Source organism: Saccoglossus kowalevskii, chromosome 16, assembly GCF_978046115.1.
Source record: "Saccoglossus kowalevskii chromosome 16, keSacKowa6.1, whole genome shotgun sequence".
NCBI classification, from domain to species: Eukaryota; Metazoa; Hemichordata; class Enteropneusta; family Harrimaniidae; genus Saccoglossus; species Saccoglossus kowalevskii.
The window spans coordinates 30,523,083-30,546,476 of record NC_140656.1 but is presented as its reverse complement, the minus strand read 5'-3'; the positions used below and the strand labels follow the sequence as shown (position 1 = coordinate 30,546,476).

The window sequence follows — 23,394 nt, the reverse complement described above, 5'->3', positions numbered from 1 at the left end:
CTACATTAATAACTATGGAAACCAACTGTCAAAATAGCGACGGTTATCTCGTAATTAGTTCCAAATCACTGAGCCAAGTTCCGTCCAAAACTTCAAATAGGCCTGAACGATGACAGACATAACACAGCAATTCGCTAATAATCAACTAATTAAGTCGATTAACAGATACGCAAAAACAAATTCATGACAGCATTATAATCAAGTAAACAAGTTCAATGTTTAACTTATCACAGGAGTGATTGTTCATCGACCTCCAATCATGACCAATCACAAACGTTATCATTGACACGTGGTCAGTACGTATTTGGGTAATACTAGTGGTTGGGGACAGACTAGCAGTGCTCTGATTTACTCAAAATGTCGGCACCTACTCGCTATAAAGTCGCAGCTGGTACTGCAGTGGCCGCTGGGTTGTTGAGAATCGCATATCCATATCTCAGCAGAGATTACCATGCTTTTCGTCAAACATCCTCATTTCTAAAAGCAGCCAGGGTGTACTTAGACAGCAAACGCTACATTGTCGACATGTTCGAGGAGGCTGCGGCTCATAATCCCTACAAGACCTTCATAATCTACGAAAACACGATATACACCTATGGCGATATCAACAGAATGGCCAACAAATTCGCCAACTTTGTTCGTAAGAAAGGACTGAAACTCGGTGACTGCGCCGCCGTGCTAATGTATAACGAACCCTCGTTTATATGGAGCTATCTTGGATTTGCAAAGCTTGGTATACGTGTTGCTTTCCTCAACTATAATTTAAGATTAGACCCGCTGGTCCACTGCATCGATGTGTCTGAAGCTAAAGTTGTTATAGTAGGTCACGGTGAGTTTGTTGGCGACTAACATGTCGTTTCCTAATTGACGTTCAAAAGTCAGGGTCCATCAATTTCTCTCCGTACTTTACTCATCGCAGTAAGTTTGATGAACTCAATTTTCCGGACATGGGCAACGTATGTGTAATCGTCCAATGCTTTACATATATAGTGTTATTTATTTATTTATTTATTTATTTATTTGTGTTGTTGTTGTTGTTGTTGTTGTTGTTGTTGTTTAATTTTTTTATTTAGCATCGAATTGGTGTTGTGGTGTATTTATTGAATTGTTTGTTTTATTGATTGATTGCTTGTTTATTAATTTATCAATTTGATGTCTGATTGATTGATTGATTCAATCATTGTTCGATTTACACGCATTTAATGTTGTATTTTGTCAGATCCAGAATTAATTCCAGCCGTGGAAGGTATTTTCAGCCAATTGCAGGACAGAGGTGTTGATGTATGGATAACTGGTGGTAGTTATGATGGCCCATATACTCATATAGACAACCACTTATCCAGTATGTCGGAACAACCAATACCACGTGATACTAGACGCTCGCTTACAGAGAGTGATATTTCAGTTTACATTTTTACTTCCGGTACCACAGGTAAAGATGTTTGACATAAAGAAAATATTTTATTGATTAATTCCGTATTTAAAGCGCGGTGGTCGTCGCGCAGCGCGTGTTCGAATGTCATGTAAATAAACAATGTATTTTACACGTGTTGTATACGTCGCTATGAGTCCCATATCGAACAGGACGCGGCACGACGACTGCCGCCCCTTAATATCCACGATAGGTCGCTACACACATTGCTCCTATACGTCACGCCTTCTAGCGTCGAAGAGCTACCAATCGCTGAGTGGGTATTGTGTTGATCTGTTTTCAAGATATCTATTCTAAATGACGTAACGAATATTTTTTTCCTTTCACGCTTCGTCGCTGGAGTGCTAACACGTTGGGAAGGTTTAGGGGAGTTGAATAACAATCAGTGGACATGCGTATTAGCTTGTTATCATACTGTTGTATGTGCTGCTCAAATTAAAGGGCGGCTGTAGTCGCGCACCAATCGATCAAATTAATTTAAAATAATTAATAATTTCTTAATACGAAAATTGGAACAAGCTGAATTTCTCATCAAAAATACATTTAACTTGTTTTTTTTTCAAAGCAAGAGAGCATTTCTAAAAATTATTTATAAGTCTACATGCCAGGATATGTCGTATGTTTTGTTTGAATTCTATTCATATAGAAAGTATTCATGTTCTTTTTTTTTTTTTTTTTTTATTTCTAAGGTCATCCGAAGGCATCAAAAATAACATACTACCGACAACTTATGGCGGCATTTATGCTCAGTCCAGTCGGCATCACTGCAAACGATCGTACATACATCTCTCTACCTCTCTACCACTCGTCAGCATCCATGTTGAGTTTCTCGACAGTGCTGAGGACTCGTAAGTTGAAACAACACATTTGATTTCGTATTGACATCATGTCAAAGTTTGTTGAATGCATACATCGGCAAAATCAGTCTGTCGGAAAATAAAACAGCTACCCACATATTAAGACATTGTTAGATATCAAATATTCGCCACACATGTTCCCCGCTTATGTGTGACAATCTTTTACCAGCTATATGTTAAGTGTAATTATTATCCGTCTGGGCGTGGCAAGTACTTGATCCCGGCCAATGAGTTGGTTCGACCTGTGGATCTTTCAGATTTCATTTCATGCCCGATACTCCCAAATTAATTCACTGCATTACATTGAATCATATTAACAGAGTCGACCATCGTCTTAGCAAGAAAATTGTCAGTGCGTAGATTTTGGGAGGACTGTCGTCGCCATGGTGTTACTGTAATATTCTACATAGGCGAGACTTGTCGTTATTTACTAAGCCTACCTCCGGTATGTAATGACCCAAAATTCATGGAAGGGGGGGGGGGGTAATTTTTTTCATGTCATCATCATTATCACCTCACGAATAATCATGAGATCAGTTGCCAAGCTAGGGAAATGTAATTGTAGTATGAAACCTGCCCAGCATTGTCTATGGGAAATGTAATTGTAGTATGAAACCTGCACAGCATTGTCTATGGGAAATGTAATTGTAGTATGAAAACTGCACAGCATTGTCTATGAGGAATGTAATTGTATGAAACCTGCACAGCATTGTCTATGGGGGAATGTAATTGTAGTATGAAACCTGCACAGCATTGTCTATGGGGAATGTAATTGTAGTATGAAACCTGCACAGAATTGTCTACGGGGAACGTAATTGTAGTATGAAACCTGCACAGCATTGTCTATGGGAATGTAATTGTAGTATGAAACCTGCACAGCATTGTCTACGGGGAACGTAATTATAGTATGAATCCTGCACAGCATTGTCTATGGGAAACGTAATTGTAGTATGAAACCTGCACAGCGTTGTCTATGGGGAATGTAAGTGTAGTATGGAACCTGTACAGCACTGTCTATGGGGAACGTAATTGTAGTATGAAACCTGCACAGCATTGTCTATGGGGAACGTAATTGTAGTATGAAACCTGCACAGCATTGTCTATGGGGAACGTAATTGTAGTATGGAACCTGCACAGCATTGTCTATGGGGAACGTAATTGTAGTATGGAACCTGCATAGCATTGTCTATGGGGAATGTAATTGTAGTATGAAACCTGCACAGCACTGTCTATGGGGAACGTAATTGTAGTATGAAACATGCACAGCACTGTCTATGGGGAACGTAATTGTAGTATGAAACTTGCACAGCATTGTCTACGGGGAACGTAATTGTAGAATGGAAACTGCACAGCACTGTCTATGGGGAACGTAATTGTAGTATGAAACCTGCACAGCATTGTCTACGGGGAACGTAATTGTAGTATGAAACCTGCACAGCATTGTCTACGGGGAACGTAACTGTAGTATGAAACCTGCACAGCATTGTCTATGGGGAATGTAATTGTAGTATGAAACCTGCACAGCATTGTGTATGGGGAATGTAATTGTAGTATGAAACCTGCACAGCATTGTCTATGGGGAATGTAATTGTAGTATGAAACCTGCACAGCATTGTCTATGGGGAATGTAATTGTAGTATGAAACCTGCACAGCATTGTCTATGGAGAATGTAATTGTAGTATGGAACCTGCACAGCATTGTCTATGGGGAATGTAATTGTAGTATGAAACCTGCACAGCATTGCCTATGGGGAACGTAATTGTAGTATGAAACCTGCACAGCATTGTCTATGGGGAATGTAATTGTAGTATGAAACCTGCACAGCATTGTCTATGTGGAATGTAATTGTAGTATGATACCTGCACAGCATTGTCTATGGGGAATGTAATTGTAGTATGAAACCTGCACAGAATTGTCTATGGGGAACGTAATTGTAGTATGAAACCTGCACAGCATTGTCTATGGGAAATGTAATTGTAGTATGAAACCTGCACAGCATTGTCTATGGGAAATGTAATTGTAGTATGAAACCTGCACAGCATTGTCTATGGGGAATGTAATTGTAGTATGAAACCTGCACAGCATTGTCTATGGGGAATGTAAATGTAGTATGAAACCTGCACAGCATTGTCTATGGGGAATGTAATTGTAGTATGAAATCTGCACAGCATTGTCTATGGAGAATGTAATTGTAGTATGGAACCTGCACAGCATTGTCTATGGGGAATGTAATTGTAGTATGAAACCTGCACAGCATTGTCTATGGGGAACGTAATTGTAGTATGAAACCTGCACAGCATTGTCTATGGGGAACGTAATTGTAGTATGAAACCTGCACAGCATTGTCTATGGGGAATGTAATTGTAGTATAAAACCTGCACAGCATTGTCTATTGGGAACGTAATTGTAGTATGAAACCTGCACAGCATTGTCTATGGGGAACGTAATTGTAGTATGAAACTTGCACAGCATTGTCTATGGGGAACGTAATTGTAGTATGAAACCTGCACAGCACTGTCTATGAGGAATGTAATTGTAGTATGAAACCTGCACAGCATTGTCTATGGAGAACGTAATTGTAGTATGAAACCTGCACAGCATTGTCTATGGGGAATGTAATAGTAGTATGAAACCTGCACAGCATTGTCTATGGGGAATGTATTTGTAGTATGAAACCTGCACAGCATTGTCTGTGGGGAACGTAATTGTAGTATGAAACCTGCACAGCATTGTCTATGGGGAACGTAATTGCAGTATGAAACCTGCACAGCATTGTCCATGGGGAACGTAATTGTAGTATGAAACCTGCACAGCATTGTCTATGGGGAATGTAATTGTAGTATGAAACCTGCACAGCATTGTCTATGGAGAATGTAATTGTAGTATGGAACCTGCACAGCAATGTCTATGGGGAATGTAATTGTAGTATGAAACCTGCACAGCATTGCCTATGGGGAACGTAATTGTAGTATGAAACCTGCACAGCATTGTCTATGGGGAATGTAATTGTAGTATGAAACCTGCACAGCATTGTCTATGTGGAATGTAATTGTAGTATGATACCTGCACAGCATTGTCTATGGGGAATGTAATTGTAGTATGAAACCTGCACAGAATTGTCTATGGGGAACGTAATTGTAGTATGAAACCTGCACAGCATTGTCTATGGGAAATGTAATTGTAGTATGAAACCTGCACAGCATTGTCTATGGGAAATGTAATTGTAGTATGAAACCTGCACAGCATTGTCTATGGGGAATGTAATTGTAGTATGAAACCTGCACAGCATTGTCTATGGGGAATGTAAATGTAGTATGAAACCTGCACAGCATTGTCTAAGGGGAATGTAATTGTAGTATGAAATCTGCACAGCATTGTCTATGGAGAATGTAATTGTAGTATGGAACCTGCACAGCATTGTCTATGGGGAATGTAATTGTAGTATGAAACCTGCACAGCATTGTCTATGGGGAACGTAATTGTAGTATGAAACCTGCACAGCATTGTCTATGGGGAACGTAATTGTAGTATGAAACCTGCACAGCATTGTCTATGGGGAATGTAATTGTAGTATAAAACCTGCACAGCATTGTCTATTGGGAACGTAATTGTAGTATGAAACCTGCACAGCATTGTCTATGGGGAACGTAATTATAGTATGAAACTTGCACAGCATTGTCTATGGGGAACGTAATTGTAGTATGAAACCTGCACAGCACTGTCTATGAGGAATGTAATTGTAGTATGAAACCTGCACAGCATTGTCTATGGAGAACGTAATTGTAGTATGAAACCTGCACAGCATTGTCTATGGGGAATGTAATAGTAGTATGAAATCTGCACAGCATTGTCTATGGGGAATGTATTTGTAGTATGAAACCTGCACAGCATTGTCTGTGGGGAACGTAATTGTAGTATGAAACCTGCACAGCATTGTCTATGGGGAACGTAATTGCAGTATGAAACCTGCACAGCATTGTCCATGGGGAACGTAATTGTAGTATGAAACCTGCACAGCACTGTCTATGGGGAATGAAATTGTAGTATGGAACCTGCACAGCATTGTCTATGGGGAACGTAATTGTAGTGTGAAACCTGCACAGCATTGTCTATGGGGAACGTGATTGTAGTATGAAACCTGCACAGCATTGTCTATGGGAAATGTAATTGTAGTATGAAATCTGCACAGCATTGTCTATGGGAAATGTAATTGTAGTATGAAACGTGCACAGCATTGTCTATGGGGAATGTAATTGTAGTATGAAACGTGCACAGCATTGTCTATGGGGAATGTAATTGTAGTATGAAACCTGCACAGCATTGTCTATGGAGAATGTAATTGTAGTATGGAACCTGCATAGCATTGTCTATGGGGAATGTAATTGTAGTATGAAACCTGCACAGCATTGTCTATGGGGAACGTAATTGTAGTATGAAACCTGCACAGCATTGTCTATGGGGAATGTAATTGTAGTATGAAACCTGCACAGCATTGTCTATGTGGAATGTAATTGTAGTATGATACCTGCATAGCATTGTCTATGGGGAATGTAATTGTAGTATGAAACCTGCACAGCACTGTCTATGGGGAACGTAATTGTAGTATGAAACATGCACAGCACTGTCTATGGGGAACGTAATTGTAGTATGAAACTTGCACAGCATTGTCTACGGGGAACGTAATTGTAGAATGCAACCTGCACAGCATTGTCTATGGAGAATGTAATTGTAGTATGGAACCTGCACAGCATTGTCTATGGGGAATGTAATTGTAGTATGAAACCTGCACAGCATTGTCTATGGGAAACGTAATTGTAGTATGAAACCTGCACAGCATTGTCGATGGGGAACGTAATTGTAGTATGAAACCTGCACAGCATTGTCTATGGGGAATGTAATTGTAGTATGAAACCTGCACAGCATTGTCTATTGGGAACGTAATTGTAGTATGAAACCTGCACAGCATTGTCTATGGGGAACGTAATTGTAGTATGAAACCTGCACAGCATTGTCTATGGGGAACGTAATTGTAGTATAAAACCTGCACAGCACTGTCTATGAAGAATGTAATTGTAGTATGAAACCTGCACAGCATTGTCTATGGAGAACGTAATTGTAGTATGAAACCTGCACAACATTGTCTATGGGGAATGTAATTGTAGTATGAAACCTGCACAGCATTGTCTATGGGGAACGTAATTGTAGTATGAAACCTGCACAACACTGTCTATGGGGAATGTAATTGTAGTATGAAACATGCACAGCATTGTCTATGTGGAACGTAATTGTAGTATGAAACCTGCACAGCATTGTCTATGGGGAATGTAATTGTAGTATGAAACCTGCACAGCATTGTCTATGGGGAATGTAATTGTAGTATGAAACCTGCACAGCATTGTCTATGGAGAATGTAATTGTAGTATGGAACCTGCACAGCATTGTCTATGGGGAATGTAATTGTAGTATGAAACCTGCACAGCATTGCCTATGGGGAACGTAATTGTAGTATGAAACCTGCACAGCATTGTCTATGGGGAATGTAATTGTAGTATGAAACCTGCACAGCATTGTCTATGTGGAATGTAATTGTAGTATGATACCTGCACAGCATTGTCTATGGGGAATGTAATTGTAGTATGAAACCTGCACAGAATTGTCTATGGGGAACGTAATTGTAGTATGAAACCTGCACAGCATTGTCTATGGGAAATGTAATTGTAGTATGAAACCTGCACAGCATTGTCTATGGGAAATGTAATTGTAGTATGAAACCTGCACAGCATTGTCTATGGGGAATGTAATTGTAGTATGAAACCTGCACAGCATTGTCTATGGGGAATGTAAATGTAGTATGAAACCTGCACAGCATTGTCTATGGGGAATGTAATTGTAGTATGAAATCTGCACAGCATTGTCTATGGAGAATGTAATTGTAGTATGGAACCTGCACAGCATTGTCTATGGGGAATGTAATTGTAGTATGAAACCTGCACAGCATTGTCTATGGGGAACGTAATTGTAGTATGAAACCTGCACAGCATTGTCTATGGGGAACGTAATTGTAGAATGAAACCTGCACAGCATTGTCTATGGGGAATGTAATTGTAGTATAAAACCTGCACAGCATTGTCTATTGGGAACGTAATTGTAGTATGAAACCTGCACAGCATTGTCTATGGGGAACGTAATTGTAGTATGAAACTTGCACAGCATTGTCTATGGGGAACGTAATTGTAGTATGAAACCTGCACAGCACTGTCTATGAGGAATGTAATTGTAGTATGAAACCTGCACAGCATTGTCTATGGAGAACGTAATTGTAGTATGAAACCTGCACAGCATTGTCTATGGGGAATGTAATAGTAGTATGAAACCTGCACAGCATTGTCTATGGGGAATGTATTTGTAGTATGAAACCTGCACAGCATTGTCTGTGGGGAACGTAATTGTAGTATGAAACCTGCACAGCATTGTCTATGGGGAACGTAATTGCAGTATGAAACCTGCACAGCATTGTCCATGGGGAACGTAATTGTAGTATGAAACCTGCACAGCACTGTCTATGGGGAATGAAATTGTAGTATGGAACCTGCACAGCATTGTCTATGGGGAACGTAATTGTAGTGTGAAACCTGCACAGCATTGTCTATGGGGAACGTGATTGTAGTATGAAACCTGCACAGCATTGTCTATGGGAAATGTAATTGTAGTATGAAATCTGCACAGCATTGTCTATGGGAAATGTAATTGTAGTATGAAACGTGCACAGCATTGTCTATGGGGAATGTAATTGTAGTATGAAACGTGCACAGCATTGTCTATGGGGAATGTAAATGTAGTATGAAACCTGCACAGCATTGTCTATGGAGAATGTAATTGTAGTATGGAACCTGCATAGCATTGTCTATGGGGAATGTAATTGTAGTATGAAACCTGCACAGCATTGTCTATGGGGAACGTAATTGTAGTATGAAACCTGCACAGCATTGTCTATGGGGAATGTAATTGTAGTATGAAACCTGCACAGCATTGTCTATGTGGAATGTAATTGTAGTATGATACCTGCATAGCATTGTCTATGGGGAATGTAATTGTAGTATGAAACCTGCACAGCACTGTCTATGGGGAACGTAATTGTAGTATGAAACATGCACAGCACTGTCTATGGGGAACGTAATTGTAGTATGAAACTTGCACAGCATTGTCTACGGGGAACGTAATTGTAGAATGCAACCTGCACAGCATTGTCTATGGAGAATGTAATTGTAGTATGGAACCTGCACAGCATTGTCTATGGGGAATGTAATTGTAGTATGAAACCTGCACAGCATTGTCTATGGGAAACGTAATTGTAGTATGAAACCTGCACAGCATTGTCGATGGGGAACGTAATTGTAGTATGAAACCTGCACAGCATTGTCTATGGGGAATGTAATTGTAGTATGAAACCTGCACAGCATTGTCTATTGGGAACGTAATTGTAGTATGAAACCTGCACAGCATTGTCTATGGGGAACGTAATTGTAGTATGAAACCTGCACAGCATTGTCTATGGGGAACGTAATTGTAGTATAAAACCTGCACAGCACTGTCTATGAAGAATGTAATTGTAGTATGAAACCTGCACAGCATTGTCTATGGAGAACGTAATTGTAGTATGAAACCTGCACAACATTGTCTATGGGGAATGTAATTGTAGTATGAAACCTGCACAGCATTGTCTATGGGGAACGTAATTGTAGTATGAAACCTGCACAACACTGTCTATGGGGAATGTAATTGTAGTATGAAACATGCACAGCATTGTCTATGTGGAACGTAATTGTAGTATGAAACCTGCACAGCATTGTCTATGGGGAATGTAATTGTAGTATGAAACCTGCACAGCATTGTCTATGGGGAATGTAATTGTAGTATGAAACCTGCACAGCATTGTCTATGGAGAATGTAATTGTAGTATGGAACCTGCACAGCATTGTCTATGGGGAATGTAATTGTAGTATGAAACCTGCACAGCATTGCCTATGGGGAACGTAATTGTAGTATGAAACCTGCACAGCATTGTCTATGGGGAATGTAATTGTAGTATGAAACCTGCACAGCATTGTCTATGTGGAATGTAATTGTAGTATGATACCTGCACAGCATTGTCTATGGGGAATGTAATTGTAGTATGAAACCTGCACAGAATTGTCTATGGGGAACGTAATTGTAGTATGAAACCTGCACAGCATTGTCTATGGGAAATGTAATTGTAGTATGAAACCTGCACAGCATTGTCTATGGGAAATGTAATTGTAGTATGAAACCTGCACAGCATTGTCTATGGGGAATGTAATTGTAGTATGAAACCTGCACAGCATTGTCTATGGGGAATGTAAATGTAGTATGAAACCTGCACAGCATTGTCTATGGGGAATGTAATTGTAGTATGAAATCTGCACAGCATTGTCTATGGAGAATGTAATTGTAGTATGGAACCTGCACAGCATTGTCTATGGGGAATGTAATTGTAGTATGAAACCTGCACAGCATTGTCTATGGGGAACGTAATTGTAGTATGAAACCTGCACAGCATTGTCTATGGGGAACGTAATTGTAGAATGAAACCTGCACAGCATTGTCTATGGGGAATGTAATTGTAGTATAAAACCTGCACAGCATTGTCTATTGGGAACGTAATTGTAGTATGAAACCTGCACAGCATTGTCTATGGGGAACGTAATTGTAGTATGAAACTTGCACAGCATTGTCTATGGGGAACGTAATTGTAGTATGAAACCTGCACAGCACTGTCTATGAGGAATGTAATTGTAGTATGAAACCTGCACAGCATTGTCTATGGAGAACGTAATTGTAGTATGAAACCTGCACAGCATTGTCTATGGGGAATGTAATAGTAGTATGAAACCTGCACAGCATTGTCTATGGGGAATGTATTTGTAGTATGAAACCTGCACAGCATTGTCTGTGGGGAACGTAATTGTAGTATGAAACCTGCACAGCATTGTCTATGGGGAACGTAATTGCAGTATGAAACCTGCACAGCATTGTCCATGGGGAACGTAATTGTAGTATGAAACCTGCACAGCACTGTCTATGGGGAATGAAATTGTAGTATGGAACCTGCACAGCATTGTCTATGGGGAACGTAATTGTAGTGTGAAACCTGCACAGCATTGTCTATGGGGAACGTGATTGTAGTATGAAACCTGCACAGCATTGTCTATGGGAAATGTAATTGTAGTATGAAATCTGCACAGCATTGTCTATGGGAAATGTAATTGTAGTATGAAACGTGCACAGCATTGTCTATGGGGAATGTAATTGTAGTATGAAACGTGCACAGCATTGTCTATGGGGAATGTAATTGTAGTATGAAACCCGCACAGCATTGTCTATGGAGAATGTAATTGTAGTATGGAACCTGCATAGCATTGTCTATGGGGAATGTAATTGTAGTATGAAACCTGCACAGCATTGTCTATGGGGAACGTAATTGTAGTATGAAACCTGCACAGCATTGTCTATGGGGAATGTAATTGTAGTATGAAACCTGCACAGCATTGTCTATGTGGAATGTAATTGTAGTATGATACCTGCATAGCATTGTCTATGGGGAATGTAATTGTAGTATGAAACCTGCACAGCACTGTCTATGGGGAACGTAATTGTAGTATGAAACATGCACAGCACTGTCTATGGGGAACGTAATTGTAGTATGAAACTTGCACAGCATTGTCTACGGGGAACGTAATTGTAGAATGCAACCTGCACAGCATTGTCTATGGAGAATGTAATTGTAGTATGGAACCTGCACAGCATTGTCTATGGGGAATGTAATTGTAGTATGAAACCTGCACAGCATTGTCTATGGGAAACGTAATTGTAGTATGAAACCTGCACAGCATTGTCGATGGGGAACGTAATTGTAGTATGAAACCTGCACAGCATTGTCTATGGGGAATGTAATTGTAGTATGAAACCTGCACAGCATTGTCTATTGGGAACGTAATTGTAGTATGAAACCTGCACAGCATTGTCTATGGGGAACGTAATTGTAGTATGAAACCTGCACAGCATTGTCTATGGGGAACGTAATTGTAGTATAAAACCTGCACAGCACTGTCTATGAAGAATGTAATTGTAGTATGAAACCTGCACAGCATTGTCTATGGAGAACGTAATTGTAGTATGAAACCTGCACAACATTGTCTATGGGGAATGTAATTGTAGTATGAAACCTGCACAGCATTGTCTATGGGGAACGTAATTGTAGTATGAAACCTGCACAACACTGTCTATGGGGAATGTAATTGTAGTATGAAACATGCACAGCATTGTCTATGTGGAACGTAATTGTAGTATGAAACCTGCACAGCATTGTCTATGGGGAATGTAATTGTAGTATGAAACCTGCACAGCATTGTCTATGGGGAATGTAATTGTAGTATGAAACCTGCACAGCATTGTCTATGGGGAACGTAATTGTAGTATGAAACCTGCACAGCATTGTCTATGGGGAACGTAATTGTAGTATGAAACCTGCACAGCACTGTCTATGAAGAATGTAATTGTAGTATGAAACCTGCACAGCATTGTCTATGGAAAACGTAATTGTAGTATGAAACCTGCACAACATTGTCTATGGGGAATGTAATTGTAGTATGAAACCTGCACAGCATTGTCTATGGGGAACGTAATTGTAGTATGAAACCTGCACAACACTGTCTATGGGGAATGTAATTGTAGTATGAAACCTGCACAGCATTGTCTATGTGGAACGTAATTGTAGTATGAAACCTGCACAGCATTGTCTATGGGGAATGTAATTGTAGTATGAAACCTGCACAGCATTGTCTATGGGGAATGTAATTGTAGTATGAAACCTGCACAGCATTGTCTATGGGGAACGTATTTGTAGTATGAAACCTGCACAGCATTGTCTATGGGGAACGTAATTGTGGTATGAAACCTGCACAGCACTGTCTATGGGGAATGTAATTGTAGTATGAAACCTGCACAGCATTGTCTATGGGGAACGTAATTGTAGTATGAAACCTGCACAGCATTGTCTATGGGGAATGTAATTGTAGTATGGAACCTGCACAGCACTGTCTATGGGGAACGTAATTGTAGTATGAAACCTGCACAGCATTGTCTATGGGGAACGTAATTGTAGTATGAAACCTGCACAGCGTTGTCTATGGGGAACGTAATTGTAGTATGGAACCTGCACAGCATTGTCTATGGGGAACGTAATTGTAGTATGAAACCTGCACAGCATTGTCTATGGGGAATGTAATTGCTGTATGGAACCTGCACAGCATTGTCTAGGGGGAACTTAATTGTAGTATGAAACCTGCACAGCATTGTCTATGGGGAATGTAATTGTAGTATGAACCCTGCACAGCACTGTCTATGGGGAACGTAATTGTAGTATGAAACATGCACAGCACTGTCTATGGGGAACGTAATTGTAGTATGAAACCTGCACAGCATTGTCTGCGGGGAACGTAATTGTAGAATGAAACCTGCACAGCCCTGTCTATGGGGAACGTAATTGTAGTATGAAACCTGCACAGCATTGTCTATGGGGAACGTAATTGTAGTATAAAATCTGCACAGCACTGTCTATGGGGAACGTAATTGTAGTATGAAACCTGCACAGCATTGTCTATGGGGAATGTAATTGTAGTATGAAACCTGCACAGCATTGTCTATGGGGAATGTAATTGTAGTATGAAATCTGCACAGAATTGTCTATGGGGAACGTAATTGTAGTATGAAACCTGCACAGCGTTGTCTATGGGGAATGTAAGTGTAGTATGGAACCTGTACAGCACTGTCTATGGGGAACGTAATTGTAGTATGAAACCTGCACAGCATTGTCTATGGGGAACGTAATTGTAGTATGAAACCTGCACAGCATTGTCTATGGGGAACGTAATTGTAGTATGGAACCTGCACAGCATTGTCTATGGGGAACGTAATTGTAGTATGGAACCTGCATAGCATTGTCTATGGGGAATGTAATTGTAGTATGAAACCTGCACAGCACTGTCTATGGGGAACGTAATTGTAGTATGAAACATGCACAGCACTGTCTATGGGGAACGTAATTGTAGTATGAAACTTGCACAGCATTGTCTACGGGGAACGTAATTGTAGAAAGGAAACTGCACAGCACTGTCTATGGGGAACGTAATTGTAGTATGAAACCTGCACAGCATTGTCTACGGGGAACGTAATTGTAGTATGAAACCTGCACAGCATTGTCTACGGGGAACGTAACTGTAGTATGAAACCTGCACAGCATTGTCTATGGGGAACGTAATTGTAGTATGAAACCTGCACAGCATTGTCTATGGGGAATGTAATTGTAGTATGAAACCTGCACAGCATTTTCTATGGGGAACGTAATTGTAGTATGAAACCTGCACAGCATTGTCTATGGGGAATGTAATTGCAGTATGAAACCTGCACAGCACTCTCTATGGGGAACGTAATTGTAGTATGAAACCTGCACAGCATTGTCTACGGGGAACGTAATTGTAGAATGAAACCTGCACAGCACTGTCTATGGGGAACGTAATTGTAGTATGAAACATGCACAGCATTGTCTACGGGGAACGTAATTGTAGCATGAAACCTGTACAGCATTGTCTATGGGGAACGTAATTGTAGCATGAAACATGCACAGCATTGTCTACGGGGAACGTAATTGTAGTATGAAACATGCACAGCATTGTCTACGGGGAATGTAATTGTAGAATGAAACCTGCACAACATTATCTTTGGGAAATTCATTTGCAATATGCGAGCTGTGCAGTGTTGTCTATGGAGAACTCAATTGTACTATGATATACCTGTGCAATATTGTCTATGGAGTATGTTATTGTAGTATAATACATGTGAAGTGTTGTCTGTGGGGGATTTAATTGTAGTATGAAACTTGTACATTGTTGATTATTATAAATTGAAGTATAATTTGTTTTCATTTTGGTATCACGTATTTAAAATAATCAATACATTTGGCTGTAAAAACTGTAATACATATGAACTCGAATTTCAGCACCCAGAAGACAAAAAACACTCGGTTAGAGTGGCGATAGGAAACGGTCTCCGCCCAGATATTTGGGAGCGCTTTCAGAAGCGTTTCAACATTCCCGTTATATGTGAGTTCTATGGTGCGACGGAAGCTCCTTTCTTCAGTGCAAACACAGACAATACTGTTGGCGCAATTGGTAAATTTACACCGATTTGGAAGGTATGTATCTCACTGACAAAACATATGTAGATAATGTTATATAAATTGTACGTCTGTTTGATTGTGCTTATTATCGGTTTTGTGAATGGGTGGGCGGGGTAGATATTCCGCATTTTGGATGACAGTTATTATAATTGTTATTATCCGACAGCATTGATGTCAACGCGCTTCTGATATCCTGGCCAACATCACCAGACTTGATTTTAATGATTAAAAAAAAAATATTACACACGTCTTTAATTTGGTCATAATGTTATTAAACCTCGTCGCATTAAAACATTTCCTTGACATCGGTTTTACCTTAGAATATAATGTGATCCAATTTCTTATTAGCTCATAACCGGTTTGACTTTGATCAAGTACGATTACGAAACTGCAGAGCCAATCAGAGATGCAAAAGGCAGGTGCATTCCTGTAAGTCGAGGTAAGCACTCAAATTTACGAAGCATCACCACAAATATTTATCTTGGATAAACATTTGAAAATTATCCCACAGTTTAGAAGGACGTCCGGACAACTTAGGCTACCATGACAGTGCCGTCCAATATTGTTGTCATCTTCACGATTTTAGAATATTTTTGACGACTGTTTGGTTTGTGGTAGGAGCTGTGGATTTTTCGACGAGTGACTTGTTATATCCGCGAGTGGGAACTCGGCGCTGAACATCTTGACAACTCAGAAAGTACAGCTTCCACCCGTCCCCACAACTGCAAGTCTATTATTAGCGAGCATTACATTAGACGCCAACGCCTGTGTTATATTGTAAACAAAGATAATATCAGAAACAATTCACTCATTTATCCCGGGATATTAGGCTTTATCAAATATAATAATAATGATTTGATTTTTTATCGCGCCTTTGTAACTTGGCCGGACTTACTACCAATTTGCCCCGATTTGTGAGTTTGATAGAGCCCACAGCGGCCTCGTCGATCTATTCCCTATACCCTAGATTTTATTTCCGAAACGCATGCAATATTCCATGGGGAAGTGTTTACAATCAACTATCGTAGTTTGTTTTCCTTTTATGTTGCCTTTGACATGTTTTGTCGTGTTTGGTGTGTTCTGCCATTGAGATACACACAAATGGTGTGGTGTTGAAATGGTCATCGTGTTATACCCAATCTGAGGCAACTACCATGATTGTTGTAAATTACATCAGTTAAGGTGTATTAAGATTCCCACACATACTTTGAAAAAGTTGGGCTGCAGTGGACTCACAAGAATTACTTACAAATTGTAGTATTTCCAGCTTGTCTGGTTTAAGTTTGTAAAACTTAATAATTAATTTTAATATAACTTGCACTTCACCTCCCCAACCATCTTTTAACCTGAATGATATAGATGAATTAAGCCCAGAAGCTTCCGCCTCGCGCCTTCTGACTTCCATCGGCCCCTTAGTACAGACATCGAACCCTCTAGAGCCACCTGTGTTGCTAAAACTTATTTTACAATATCGGATCAGATATAGTTCAGAATAAAAATTTCCTGCTGTCGTATCAAAGTTGTGGCGGAGAAATTCTTAAAGCAAAACAGACGCACACGTCTGTATCTGTTCCTGTAGCAGCGGTGCAAAACATAGCAAAACAATTAAAACTTTGTCCATCTCCTCATTAATTAATACATAATATAGTGATATGAGGTATGTTGAATGAATCTCGGGTTTAGTAAACTACACAAATGTTAAAAGGGTTGGACTCCCCCGATGTTAGTCACGGACATATTTGTAATTCTCTCTTAGGAAATCTGCTGTTAGTGATGGGGTCTAACAAATATTTATACAGACTGCATCTTATCGTTTAAATGATAATAACATAGCTAAAAATAGCTAACCACCTCAAACAATCGTTAATAATTACTCTTTTACTTAAACGTGTGTAGGCAAAGTTGGTTTACTGCTCTGTCCAATCAATGACCGGGCTCGTTACGATGGATACTCGGGCGATAAAAAGCTGTCTGAACAGAAGGTTGTCCGAAATGTCTTTAAAGAAGGCGACGCTTATTTTAATAGTGGTGATCTGCTAATGCTTGACAAGAATTATTATCTGCACTTTGTAGATAGACTTGGTGACACATTCAGGTAAGATAATATTGTAAAGGTTATTACAACTTGGCATTAGTTATTATTATCTTTTAGTTCATGACAAGCCCATATAAAAAGTATGCATTAAATAATATCGACACATTTGCCATATACGTGATTAAAAAAAAATATCACTAAATAATAAATTGATTAAAACAGAGTTCTTACTCAACAAAATACGTTGCGAAAAACTGTAGCACATTTTTCTAAGCTTAACCTGAAAATCATCAACATGTAGACAGGCGAAAGTTTTTGTGATACTACTATTAAAAGAACGAGAAACATTACATATAATTCTAAAGGCATTGTTATATGCAACACGAATACGATTAAAATCTGCCACAGTAAAATCTGACCACAGGTAACTATCAGGGGGGAAATATTCTCCTCTCTGGGTTCTCCACACGTGCCAGGGGGGGGGGATATCGTCTCGTCTCTATATCGCGTCCCCTTGAGGTACGGGATCTGGAACGTCACTTAAGCTTTACAGTCAAATAGACGCACACAACGAAATACGTATCAACTCTCGTCTTAGTCGGTCAGTCGAATACTCTATAAGACACACACAACGAAATACGTATCAACTCTCGTCTTTAGTCGGTCAGTCGAGCACTCTATAAGACACAGCGCCCTGGGGAAAAGTCCCCAAGACTATCGCAAGGCTGATCCAAGACTCTCTATGACTGCACTGCGTCTGTCGTGGCGTACTCGCCAAGACCAACTAAAACAACTTTATTCATTTTCAAAACCTTAACCAATTACAAAGAAGTATTAAGACTCTAAGGCGTGGCCTTCAATCATACAGCCAATCACACTAAGTACTGAACACGTCATATCTTTTGATTAATCGTTCACTACATTAATAACTACGAATACTAACTGTCAGAAATAGTAGTCAGAATAGCGACGGTTATCTCGTAATTAGTACCAAATCACTGAGTCGAGTTCCGTCCAGAACCTCAAATGGGCCGAAACGATGACAGACATAACTCAGCCATTCACTCGTAATCAGCTAATTAAGTTGATCAACAGATACGCAAAAACAAATTCATCACATAACTACAATACAAATTTGAACAATAACTACGAAACAGCATACACTTAACAGGAAGAGAACATTTACTAAATCTATAAAATAATTGGCTCGAATAAACAATCCACGTATTTGTTTTCTCATACAAATACTGTCTTTTCCGTCCTGGGTAAAATGATATCCTAAATAACAATATTGACTAACACATTTTAGTGGCTTGCCATTAAGATAAACATTGGGAACTCGTTTAATGTCACACTGGGATGGTAAATTATACATACAGACAGATTTCCTAGAATTAAATAAAATATCAAATTCATTGGCATAATTCTCACATTTCTTTACAAGAAAATTCAAATCCCTAATAGAAAGAGAAACCAGAATAAGGTCGTCAGCATAAAACGTATGGTTGGTGAACATACTGTTAATTTTTAGACCAACAGAAATATTCACAAGCTCAACATTCAGAACATCAACATACAAATTAAAAAAAGGGAGATAATATACCCTCGTGTCTAACCCCGTTAGAAACTCCAAACCGTCGAATCTGACGTAACAGAACCCCATTTAACATAGTATGTATTTAGTATGTATATTAGGCTTAGTGTGTATTCTCATTTACAGTGTGAAGAGGTCAGTGCACTTTCAAATTGATTTGAAAAATATTTTAATACTGGAAATCCAAATATCCTTCCTCGAATCTATTTTGAGAAATTGTATATGTCACCGTTGTAGACCTTGTTAATTTAATTAAGGCAATACTGTGTAAAAATGTCAATATATCCCTCATTATATTCAATAGATTAATTATTCGTGCACTCGTGAACCACTTACTTTGGAATATTTGTAAACTTGCTCGCTACATACGAATCACATCATATTGTGTCTTTGAAGAGACTCTCTCTCAAATGAATCTATGCAGTATGTTTACTACTCGTATGAACCTCCATATAAATCCACGCAGCATGTTTACCAGATGTATGAAACCCCCATGTGAACCTATGCAGTGTGTGTACTAGTTGTGTGGAAATCCCATATGAATCTACACAGCATGTGTACTAATCGTATGAAAATCCCATGTGAACCTATGCAGTGTGTGTACTAGTTGTGTGGAAATGCCATATGAATCTACACAGCATGTGTACTAATCGTATGAAAATCCCATGTGAACCTATGCAGTGTGTGTACTAGTTGTGTGGAAATCCCATATGAATCTACACAGCATGTGTACTAATCGTATGACAATCCCATGTGAACCTATGCAGTGTGTGTACTAGTTGTGTGGAAATCCCATATGAATCTACACAGCATGTGTACCAATCGTATGAAAATCCCATGTGAACCTATGCAGTGTGTGTACTAGTTGTGTGGAAATCCCATATGAATCTACACAGCATGTGTACTAATCGTATGAAAATCCCATGTGAACCTATGCAGTGTGTGTACTAGTTGTGTGGAAATCCCATATGAATCTACACAGCATGTGTACTAATCGTATGAAAATCCCATGTGAACCTATGCAGTGTGTGTACTAGTTGTGTGGAAATCCCATATGAATCTACACAGCATGTGTACTAATCGTATGAAAATCCCATGTGAACCTATGCAGTATGTGTACTAGTTGTGTAGAAATCCCATATGAATCTACGCAGCATGTGCATTAGTCGTATGAAAACCCCATATGAATCTACACAGTATATGTGCTAGCCATAAAAACATATGAACCTATGCAGTGTGTGTACTAGTCGTATGAAAACCCATATATGAATCCATGTATGTGAACTAGTCGTATGAACACCACATGAATCTACGTAGCATGTGTACTAGTCATATGAACCCCATATGAACCCACACAGTATGTGTAGTTGTCGTATGAACCCCCCATATATGAACCTACATAGTGTGTGTACTAGTCGTATGAACCCCGTATAAACCACCACAGTGAGTGTAGTAGTCATATGAACCCACACAATGTGTGTACTAATCGTATGAACCCCATATGATTCTACGCAGCATGTGTAGAAGTCGTATGAAAACCTCATATGAATCCACATGGTATGTGTACTAGTCGTATGAACCCCTATATGAACCCACGCAGTATGTGTAGTAATCATATGAATCCCATATGAACCCACATAGTCATATGAACCCCCATAGTGTGTGTACTAGTCGTATGGACCCCATATGAACCCACACAGTATGTGTAGTAGTCGTATGAACCCCATATGAGCCCACATAGTGTGTGTACTAGTCATATGAACCCCATATAAACCACCACAGTATGTGTAGTAGTCGTATGAGCCCACACAGTATGTTTACTAGTCGTATTAATTGTCTTTGTTACAGACGTATGTCTCTGCACACACACTTTCCAGACAAAGAAATCTTTCCACTGTTTTTTTCTTCTGACTAATAGATGGAAGGGTGAAAATGTTGCCACTACAGAGGTGTCGGAGATTGTCACATTGTTTCCCGACATCAAGGAAGCAAATGTATATGGCGTAAAGGTACCCGGTAAGTTGGTTGTGGATACAATACATACAGATTTATAATTATATATCTAATATAATTTAATGCGCATGCGCAAATTCAAAATGATAGAGTTGATTACTTACTAGTATTCAGAGATTATGAATAGATAGATTTTTTATACTAAAGTACAAGCGTTGCAATCATATTCAGAGTATTATAAACATTAAAAATAACACAAACCTGACAGATATTGAATATAATTACTGTATGTTTCACAGGCCAAGACGGACGAGCTGGAATGGCCGCCATAATATTAGAGGATGATCAAGTTTTCAGATTGAAAGAGTTTTATGACTACATCACTTCCTCCCTGCCGCTGTACGCATGCCCGAGATTTTTGAGGGTGATGAAAACCCTTGAAACGACGGGTACCTACAAATATAAGAAAGGAGACCTGGTTCGCGAAGGATTTGACCCCAATAAAGTAAAGGAGCCTATGTATTTCATCGATTTAAATGCAAACACTTATTCACCGTTAGACGAAATATCATTCGGGAAAATTGTTGCTGGTAAATCGAGGCTGTAATCAACACCATGTCGATTCACAAAAATAGATAGCCAGAAAGATGTCAACAATGACATTGTCAGCTTTTGGTGATTCTGTTTGTGTATTTATTGACATGTTGTGAAAGGATTGAATGCTCCCTGCTGTTGCGATGTATTCTTTCCACCCGCTGGGAAATTGTCATTATTTTTTGGGGGTGTATCAGAATAAATGAGAGAAAAACCCAAGTTGTCAGTGTACGTGTTTTAGAATATCACTTTCTTAAAATTCATGATGAATCTGCGACGTATGTGGGGTGTAGAGAGTGTCCATACGCTTTTATTGTAGTCGCCCAATTATAGCAGTTCATATTATTGTCAGATTTGCTGTATTCTAAAAAAAACATCCATGTCAGTTTCACGTCACAGAGACCTGTCAGAATGGTGTGTTTTACTTCGACAAGGTAGATAGAAAATAAAATTTACAAATACAGTGCGTGTTGATGTGTTATTGGTGATCAAATTGAAATTAAATATAGTCAGATGATGGTAGCCTATCAATCAATAACTAGTAAAGTAATCATTAACTAGGACGAGCGACGAAGGAGACATCCTTTCGACACTGATAAAATAGTACATATCTAAGTGGGTCATGGTGCGACCAGTTATGTCAATTTTTGAAGGCACTAAAATATGTAGATGCATGTAAAGCCAGGTTTATCAGAGCCAGATTGCAGCTTCTTTGAGAGATATAAATGATATCGCGGTCACTCATTCAGTAATTTCCCCATTCAGTATTGTATATGGGCAGCTTTTTAGTAGTCTGGTAGTCTGGTAGTCTGGTAGTCTGGTAGTCTGGTAGTCTGGTAGTCTGGTAGTCTGGTAGTCTGGTAGTATATTCATCCATATTTCCATTTCAACGTGCAAGTGTGATTTCATTTTACACAAAACAACCACTCACCAGTAATTGTTGTATACATTCTAACTGTATTCATTAATCAGGGCCTTTAGGCAATCAGAATTGCAGCCATTTTTTTTCTTAGGGGGGGGGGAGATTATGGCGAGCAAATTAATAAATTCACGTGTTCTGGGTGGCTTACCATGGAACGCTTGAAGGTACCAATAGCTTGACTGCCGAAGCATTTTGTGTAATTCGTTAAAACCGCCACAGTCTTTAAAAACTGCGCAGTACAATCTACGTCTAATACCACAGTCACTTGGGGTCTGAAAATCAAAATAATCAGTACTATGTTATTATTTTTTCTCATTTTCTCCATTCGCTATTACTATAATACTATTGTAATTGTAAAATAAAAATATAAAATTAATGTCTGGGGATACATTAATAACTATTCTGTTCAACCACCAAGTGGATTTCGTTCAAAACCGTAATTTCACAAGTATTCCGACAGTTTCTACCGATATCAGTGTCGAAATCGCGTAACAGGGGTCCCTAGCATACGCCTTGTAACACCATCGGTGATTGGCTAAAAGTCAGCTGATTGCATAACGATCGGACAATCGGGAAAAATAATAAAATATAGTAATGAGTGACTGTGTCTAATATATAGTAATATGTCACGTGACTGCTGGACTTTGTAGAGATATAAATACAATGATTGATGGTTTCATCTGATATCACGTATGTGGAGATAACACGACCTCACCTACTTTAATAGTAAACTTTAACTGAGTGGTATTTT

The 23,394-nt window shown here is 39.2% G+C and overlaps 2 protein-coding genes across 2 annotated transcripts in view; one reads left to right on the top strand and one right to left on the bottom strand.

The window, feature by feature from the left end:
- Positions 1 to 357: 357 nt before the first annotated feature.
- Positions 358 to 21,940, top strand: LOC100376389 (long-chain fatty acid transport protein 2-like). Its single transcript, XM_085490986.1, has 9 exons — positions 358 to 829; positions 1,220 to 1,432; positions 2,122 to 2,280; positions 2,610 to 2,734; positions 15,366 to 15,560; positions 15,894 to 15,984; positions 17,442 to 17,640; positions 21,093 to 21,190; positions 21,427 to 21,940. Exons 1-9 carry the CDS (start codon positions 358 to 360, stop codon positions 21,732 to 21,734), a joined length of 1,860 nt encoding a protein of 619 aa, XP_085347112.1. The 3' UTR covers positions 21,735 to 21,940.
- LOC102803033 (uncharacterized) overlaps positions 2,099 to 23,394 on the bottom strand; it is a 223,480-nt gene continuing 202,184 nt past the window's right edge. The window contains exon 7 of the transcript XR_014926639.1: positions 2,099 to 2,116. The gene's annotated coding sequence lies outside the window, so the exon portion shown is untranslated. The remainder of the gene's footprint in view (positions 2,117 to 23,394) is intronic.

What these genes read in the sequence shown, in the direction of transcription:
- LOC100376389 (XM_085490986.1), top strand. Translation starts at nt 358, where the DNA reads ATGTCGGCACCTACTCGCTATAAAGTCGCAGCTGGTACTGCAGTGGCC. An exon ending in AGTTGTTATAGTAGGTCACG is followed by an intron (nt 830 to 1,219) that starts GTGAGTTTGTTG and finishes GTATTTTGTCAG; the next exon opens with ATCCAGAATTAATTCCAGCC. An exon ending in AATTTACACCGATTTGGAAG is followed by an intron (nt 15,561 to 15,893) that starts GTATGTATCTCA and finishes ATTTCTTATTAG; the next exon opens with CTCATAACCGGTTTGACTTT.